Raw genomic sequence first — 8,678 nt, forward strand, 5'->3', positions numbered from 1 at the left:
TGGAGAAGGTTGAGTCTCACTTCGTGGCCATGATGTCGTGGATCCAAGGGAGGAGCGAGCAGACCTTGGTGTAGACCCCCGGGTGGTTGGGCTCAGCACACCCATAGCCCCACGACACGATCCCCTGCAGAATACCGTTGCACGCCAAGGGTCCTCCGGAGTCACCCTGCATCGGAAAGAAAGCAGGTGATTACACAAGTGTGATGGAGGTGGGGTAGGGGGGTCGGGGGGGAAATGGGTGGGCGAGGTGGGAGAGGGTGAGGGCGGAACCTTTGCACAGCGAAAGGAAAAGGAACCAACCATCCGGGAAACTGGAGATCGCCTCGGGGGTAATCTGCGCAGCCAGCAGTATAACTCTGGTTGGCCGAACGGCCCGGTCCGTGGAAACAGGTCCGACACATCGCGGCCCCTTCAGGTCGGCCCCGCGACATGAAAGGGCCTCCGCTCCGCCAGGGGACAGGGGGCGTTTACCGAGGTCTTAGCCCGAGGGGTAGTACTGAGGGAGTGCCGCACTGTCGGAGGGGCAGTACTGAGGGAGCACCGCACTGTCGGAGGTGCAGTACTGAGGGACCGCCGCACTGTCAGAGGCGCAGTACTGAGGGAGCACCCCACTGTCGGAGGGGCAGTACTGAGGGAGTGCCGCACTGTCGGAGGGGTAGTACTGAGGGAGCACCGCACTGTCGGAGGGGCAGTACTGAGGGAGCACCGCACTGTCGGAGGGGCGGTACTGAGGGAGTGCCACAGTGTCGGAGGGGCAGTACTGAGGGAGCACCGCACTGTCGGAGGGCAGTACTGAGGGAGCGCTGCACTGTCGGAGGGCAGTACTGAGGGAGTGCCGCACTGTCGGAGGGGCAGTACTGAGGGAGCGCCGCACTGTCGGAGGGGCAGTACTGAGGGAGCGCTGCACTGTCGGAGGGGCAGTACTGAGGGAGCACCGCACTGTCGGAGGGGCGGTACTGAGGGAGTGCCGCACTGTCGGAGGGGCAGTACTGAGGGAGCGCTGCACTGTCGGAGGGGCAGTACTGAGGGAGTGCCGCACTGTCGGAGGGGCGGCACTGAGGGAGCGCTGCACTGTCGGAGGGGCAGTACAGAGGGAGTGCCGCACTGTCGGAGGGGCAGTGCTGAGGGAGCACCGCACTGTCGGAGGGGCAGTACTGAGGGAGTGCCGCACTGTCAGAGGGGCAGTACTGAGGGAGCACCGCACTGTCGGAGGGGCAGTACTGAGGGAGTGCCGCACTGTCGGAGGGGCAGTACTGAGGGAGTGCCGCACTGTCGGAGGGGCAGTACTGAGGGAGTGCCGCACTGTCGGAGGGGCAGTACTGAGGGAGTGCCGCACTGTCGGAGATGACGTTTTTTGGACGTGGCTTTAAACCGAGGGCCCTCTGCTGTCTTCGGTGGATGTCGAATAGCACCAAGGCACTATTGGAAGAAGAGCAGGGAGGAGCTCTCCGTGGTTCCTGGGGCCAATATTGATCCCTCAACCGAGAACCAAAGAACCGATTACCTGGGTGAATATAACCCGTTGCTATTGGTGGGAGCTTGCTGTGCGCAAATTGGCTGTTTCATTTTCTACATTACAATGGTAACTGTACTGTAAAAAGGACCTCATCGGCTGTGACATCCTTTTTACGGTGCAGTTACCATTTAATGTAGAAAACGCAACAGCCAATTTGCGCACAGCAAGCTCCCACCAGCAGCAATCGGCTCTTTGTGACATCCTGAGGTTGTGAACGGTGCTATATAAATGCAAGTTCTTGTGATCTTATGGTCTATGAACATTCTCACCTACTAAAACATGGTTCGCTTGAACCAGGATCAATGCCACGGGATGGTCTGCCGATAAATGTTTGCGAACTGATGGTTAAGCCACACCTACCTGACAAGCATCTTTTCCACCCTCAATATATCCGGCACAGATCATAGTGCTGGAGATCATTCCGGGGTAGGCACCATTACAGACAGCATCACTCATTAACGGAATCGTCGCACACTGCAGTGTATTAGGCATTGACACTTTGCAAGTAAAAGCAAAATTTGTCTGTTATACATGGTCAAGAATCAGTACCTTTCCATTAAATGTATACAGAGGTAATCTCCCTCTACACTGTCCCATCAAACACTCCCAGGGCAGGTACAGGGGGTTAGATACAGAGTAAAGCTCCCTCTACACTGTCCCATCAAACACTCCCAGGGCAGCTGCAGGGGGTTAGATACAGAGTAAAGCTCCCTCTACACTGTCCCATCAAACACTCCCAGGGCAGCTGCAGGGGGTTAGATACAGAGTAAAGCTCCCTCTACATTGTCCCATCAAACACTCCCAGGGCAGGGACAGCACGGGGTTAGATACAGAGTAAAGCTCCCTCTACACTGTCCCATCAAACACTCCCAGGGCAGGTTCAGCATGTGGTTCGATACAGAGTAAAGCTCCCTCTACATTGTCCCTTCAATCACTCCCAGGGCAGGTACAACACATGGTTAGATACAGAGTAAAGCTCCCTCTACACTGTCCCATCAAACACTCCCAGGGCAGGTACAGCACGGGGTTAGATACAGAGTAAAGCTCCCTCTACATTGTCCCATCAAACACTCCCAGGGCAGGTACAGGTACAGCACGGGGTTAGATACAGAGTAAAGCTCCCTCTACACTGTCCCATCAAACACTCCCAGGGCAGGAACAGCACGGGGTTAGATAAAGAGTAAAGCTCCCTCTATACTGTCCCATCAAACACTCCCAGGGCAGGTACAGCATGGGGTTAGATACAGAGTAAAGCTCCCTTTACATTGTCCCATCAAACACTCCCAGGTCAGGTACAGGTACAGCACGGGGTTAGATACAGAGTAAAGCTCCCTCTACATTGTCCCATCAAACACTCCCAGGGCAGGGACAGCACGGGGTTAGATACAGAGTAAAGCTCCCTCTACATTGTCCCATCAAACACTCCCAGGGCAGGGACAGCACGGGGTTAGATACAGAGTAAAGCTCCCTCTACACTGTCCCATCAAACACTCCCAGGGCAGGTTCAGCATGTGGTTCGATACAGAGTAAAGCTCCCTCTACATTGTCCCATCAATCACTCCCAGGGCAGGTTCAGCATGTGGTTAGATACAGAGTAAAGCTCCCTCTACATTGTCCCATCAAACACTCGCAGGGCAGGTACAACACGGTGTTAGATACAGAGTAAAGATCCCTCTACACTGTCCCATCAAACACTCCCAGGGCAGCTACAGGTACAGCACGGAGTTAGATACAGAGTAAAGCTCCCTCTGCACTGTCCCATCAAATACTCCCAGGGCAGGTACAACATGGGGTTAGATACAGAGTAAAGCTCCCTCTACACTGTCCCATCAAACACTCCCAGGGCAGGTACAACACATGGTTAGATACAGAGTAAAGCTCCCTCTACACTGTCCCATCAAATGCTCACAGGGCAGGTACAGCACAGGGTTAGATACAGAGTAAAGCTCCCTCTACACTGTCCCATCAAACACTCCCAGGGCAGGTACAGCATGGGGTTAGATACAGAGTAAAGCTCCCTTTACATTGTCCCATCAAACACTCCCAGGTCAGGTACAGCTACAGCACGGGGTTAGATACAGAGTAAAGCTCCCTCTACATTGTCCCATCAAACACTCCCAGGGCAGGTACAGGTACAGCACGGGGTTAGATACAGAGTAAAGCTCCCTCTACACTGTCCCATCAAACACTCATAGGGCAGGAATAACACGGGGTTAGATAAAGAGTAAAGCTCCCTCTACACTGTCCCATCAAACACTCCCAGGGCAGGTACAGCATGGGGTTAGATACAGAGTAAAGCTCCCTCGACATTGTCCCATCAAACACTCCCAGGGCAGGTATAGGTACAGCACGGGGTTAGAAACAGAGTAAAGCTCCCTCTACATTGTCCCATCAAACACTCCCAGGGCAGGTACAGGTATAGCAAGGGGTTAGATACAGAGTAAAGTTCCCTCTACACTGTCCCATCAAACACTCCCAGGGCAGGTACAGGTACAGCACGGGGTTAGAAACAGAGTAAAGCTCCCTCTACATTGTCCCATCAAACACTCCCAGGGCAGGTACAGGTATAGCAAGGGGTTAGATACAGAGTAAAGCTCCCTCGACATTGTCCCATCAAACACTCCCAGGGCAGGTATAGGTACAGCACGGGGTTAGAAACAGAGTAAAGCTCCCTCTACATTGTCCCATCAAACACTCCCAGGGCAGGTATAGGTACAGCAAGGGGTTAGATACAGAGTAAAGTTCCCTCTACACTGTCCCATCAAACACTCCCAGGGCAGGTACAGGTACAGCACGGGGTTAGATACAGAGTAAAGCTCCCTCGACACTGTCCCATCAAACACTCCCAGGGCAGGTACAGGTACACCACGGGGTTAGATACAGAGTAAAGCTCCCTCTACACTGTCCCATCAAACACTCCCAGGGCAGGTACAGCACGGGGTTAGATACAGAGTAAAGCTCCCTCTACACTGTCCCATCAAACACTCCCAGGGCAGGTACAGGTACAGCACGTGGTTAGATACAGAGTAAAGCTCCCTCTACGCTGACACCCCCCCCTCCCCCGTCAGGCTCCACGCACCTCCTTCCGTCAAGACATTCCCCCACCCCGAGACCACACACTGGGTGTCGGGCAGGGGGCATTCGGTGGGGAGTGCGATGGCAGAAACATCTCTGCTCAGCTTGGCGGTCCGGACCAGCTTCACTAGCATCACATCGTGGTCGAGGGTTTGGTAGTTGTAGTCCTGGTTCCAGTAGATGCTCTCCACGTTGATGAACTGCTCGGTGGCTGAGCCCAACCTCAGGTCATGTGCCCCGAGCCGCACCCTCATGTAGTACGGGCTGCAACACGACACAAGGCTCAGAACATAAAAACATCAGAAACAGGAGCAGGAGTCGGCCATTCGGCCCCTCGAGCCTGCTCCGCCATTCAATACGATCACGGCTGATCCGATCATAGACCCAGCTCAACTTCCCCATCACCCTTCACTCCCTTATCGGTTAAGAAACTGTCTATCACTTTTTAAAAGATATTCAATGTCCCAGCCTCCACAGCTCTCTGGGGCAGAGAATTCCACAGATTTACAACCCTCTGAGAGAAGAAATTCCTCCTCATCTCAGTTTTAAATGGGCGGCCCCTTATTCTAAGGCCATGCCCCCTAGTTCTAGTCTCCCCCATCAGTGGAAACATCCTCTCTGCATCCACCTTGTCGAGCCCCCTCATAATCTGATACGTTTTAATAAGATCACCTCTCCTTCTTCTGAATTCCAGTTCTGGTCACCACATTACAGGAAAGATGTGATTGCACTGGAGAGGGTACAGAGGAGATTTACCAGGATGTTGCACTGGAGAGGGTAGAGAGGAGATTTACCAGGATGTTGCCGGGACTGGAGAATTTTAGCGATGAGGAAAGATTGGATAGGCTGGGGTTGTTTTCTTTGGAACAGAGGAGATTGAAGGGAGACCTGATTGAGGTGTGTAAAATGATGAGGGGCCTGGATAGAGTGGATAGGAAGGACCTTTTTCCCTTGGCAGAGGGGTCAACAACCAGGGGGCACAGATTGAAAGTAATTGGGGGGAGGTTTAGAGGGGATTTGAGGAAAACGTCTTCACCCAGAGGGTGGTGGGGGTCTGGAACTCATGGCCTGAAAGGGTGGTAGAGGCAGAAACCCTCACCACATTTAAACAGTACCTGGATGTACACTTGAAGTGCTGTAACCTACAGGGCTACAGACCCAGAGCTGGAAAGTGGGATTAGGCTGGGTAGCTCTTGGTCGGCCGGCACGGACACGATGGGCCGAAATGGCCCTCCTCCCGCGCTGCAAATCTCGGTGATTCTATGAATAGGATTGAACAGGGTGGATCTTTCAGAGAGAGGGCAAGAGGGCAATGGGCCAACTGGACTCCTCCTTGCGATAAGGACCACATAGACACTTACTTATACCAACAGTGGGCGGCAGATATCACCCAGCGGTCGCTAACCAGAGCTCCACCACACGAGTGGTAGCCAAGATCAAGAGATGCCTGCCATGGTACAGATTGAGGACTGCACTCAGAGCCTCCGATAATCTTATCATCTGAGGAGGCAACAGCTGCAATTGAAAATGCATAAAATGGAGGTCACCAAACAAGCAGCATAGCACCAATATATCAATAAATATCAAGAGCATCAGAAATAGGAGCAGGAGTCGGCCATTCGGCCCCTCGAGCCTGCTCCGCCATTCAATGAGATCACGTTGGAGCACTGTTGGAGGGGCAGTACAGAGGGAGCGCCGTACTGCGCTGTCGGAGGGGCAGTACTGAGGGAGCGCCGTACTGTGCTGTCGGAGGGGCAGTACTGAGGGAGCTCCGTACTGCGCTGTCGGAGGGGCAGTACTGAGGGAATGCCGCACTGTCGGAGGGGCAGTACTGAGGGAGCGCCACACTGTCGGAGGGGCAGTACTGAGGGAATGCCGCACTGTCGGAGGGGCAGTATTGAGGGAGCGCGCACTGTCGGAGAGGCAGTACTGAGGGATCGCCGCACTGTCGGAGGGGCAGTACTGAGGGAGCGCGCACTGTCGGAGAGGCAGTACTGAGGGAGCACCGCACTGTCGGAGGGGCAGTACTGAGGGAGCGCCGCACTGTCGGAGGGGCAGCACTGAGGGAGCGCGTACTGTCGGAGAGGCAGTACTGAGGGAGCACCGCACTGTCGGAGTTGCCGTCTTTCAGTTGGGACGTTAAACCGAGGCCCCGTCTGCCCTCTCAGGTGGATGTAAAAGATCCCGGGGCCACTATTTGGAAGAAGAGCAGGGGGAGTTCTCCCCGGTGTCCTGGGGCCAATATTTATCCCTCAGCCAACATAACAAAAACAGATGATCCGGGTCATTATCACATTGCTGTGTGTGGGAGCTTGCTGTGCGCAAATTGCCTGCGGCGTTTCCCACAATACAACAGTGAGCACACTCCAAAAGTACTTCATTGGCTGTGAGGCGCTTTGGGACGTCTGGTGGTGGTGAAAGGCGCAATCTTTCTTTTTATACTCCAACCCCCCCTCGCAATAAAGGCTAACACATCATTGAGTTCCCTGTTCACCGCAATCATATCTCCTGCCCGGCCCCATCCTGTCCAGTGAGAGAACTTTCGACCTTACCCCCAGCGACCAAGAGCAGTGAGAGGAGCAGAACTTTCATCGTAGTGTTGAAGAGCGACTCCCTGTCACAGTCAGCTCTGCGAGAGCCGTCGGTATTTATACACTCCAGGAAAAGCCAGCTGCCTATGGAAACTCACTGGTCAGGCTCAGGAGCCTTGGGCTGGGGACAGGGGGCGGGGAAACGACAGGAGATAGCGGAGATATTTCAAGCCGAGGTCGTTGGAGACATGTGCTCGGTTCACACGTCCGATAAACACATCGCCCTGTAAAGCCAAAGTGGAAAATATCATCGTCACCATTGGCAGTCCCTCGGAGTGGAGGAAGACTTGCTTCCACTCTAAAAGTGAGTTCTCAGGTGGCTGAACAGTCCCAATACGGGAGCCACAGTCCCTGTCACAGGTGGGAAAGACAGTGGTTGAGGGAAGGGGAGGGTGGGACTGGTTTGCCGCACGCTCCTTCCGCTGCCTGCGCTTGGTTTCTGCACGCTCTCGGCGACGAGACTCGAGGTGCTCAGCGCCCTCCCGGATGCACTTCCTCCACTTAGGGCGGGACTGGTCTTTGGGCCAGGGACTCCCAGGTGTCGGTGGGGATGTTGCACTCTATCAGGGAGGCTTTGAGGGTGGCCCCTTGTAACATTTCTATTGTGTTCCCATCACAGATGAGGCTGCACACAGGGAGGTTAAAGTAACAGTGACCTCAGTCTTTAATAAGACACTCCAGAGTGAGGAACAGGCCTTAGGGGCCGGCTTATATACAGTGCTCCCAAGGGATGCTGGGATCCCTTGGGACTTCAGGGGATGAGCTCCCTGGTGGCGGAACATGAGAGTGCATGCTTTACAGATACACAACATCACTCCCCCCTCAAATTCAAAGTGAAAACTATTTACAAGGTGAGGAGGTTGGGAGCCTTTCTTTCCCTGGTGGACCGCCTCGGTACAAATGTCTGTTCTGGTGTGTTGGCTGTGCCCTCGCTGGGCTGGCGTGTTGTTGGCCCTGCAGGGCTGCTGGGTGAGCCTGGCCTTGCTGGGCTGTTGGGCGTGATGGGTTCGATTTCCTGGTCCAGGGTGGTGTCGTTGATCCTTTGGGTGTGTGTTGTGGGCTCGAAAAAGGTGGTGTCTGCTGTGGGTTGTTCCTTTTCAAGTCCATTTCCAATTGCCTTCTGAAAGGCACTGTTGAATCTGCTCCCACCGACCTTTCAGTCAGCGCGTTCCAGATCACAACAACTCACTGCGTAAAAATACATTCTCCCCATATCCCTCTCCATAAAAAGATAAGGAATAGGACTTGAAAAGGAAATTTTTGTCGGTCTGTGGGGAACGAGCAGGGGGGAGTGGGACTGATGGGATCGCTCTCTCACAGCCACGATGGGCCGAATGGCCTCCTGTGCGATCTCGATCTTCAACATAAGACAGTTTTCCTGAGCTTCTGATCGACATTGAGAGGAGAGAAGGATTGCCCAGGGGACAACGGGGCACTGAGGCATTTGGCAGTCAAGGGTTTTCTGACTGTGGTCCTCCTCTGTTCAGCTGGAAAAC

The 8,678-nt window shown here is 54.2% G+C and overlaps 1 protein-coding gene across 1 annotated transcript; it reads right to left on the bottom strand.

Annotated features, from left to right (window-relative positions):
• LOC139240391 (trypsin-like) lies at positions 1 to 7,188 on the bottom strand. The gene is made up of 5 exons (XM_070868886.1): positions 7,144 to 7,188; positions 5,953 to 6,106; positions 4,596 to 4,855; positions 1,877 to 2,013; positions 1 to 166 (listed from the first exon to the last, which is right to left on the bottom strand). The coding sequence occupies exons 1-5, from the start codon at positions 7,181 to 7,183 to the stop codon at positions 17 to 19; spliced, it is 741 nt and encodes a 246-aa protein (XP_070724987.1). The 5' UTR covers positions 7,184 to 7,188; the 3' UTR covers positions 1 to 16.
• Between the last annotated feature and the right edge of the window lie 1,490 nt (positions 7,189 to 8,678).

The sequence above is a fragment of the Pristiophorus japonicus genome, chromosome 31 (genome assembly GCF_044704955.1).
Source record: "Pristiophorus japonicus isolate sPriJap1 chromosome 31, sPriJap1.hap1, whole genome shotgun sequence".
NCBI classification, from domain to species: domain Eukaryota; kingdom Metazoa; phylum Chordata; class Chondrichthyes; family Pristiophoridae; genus Pristiophorus; species Pristiophorus japonicus.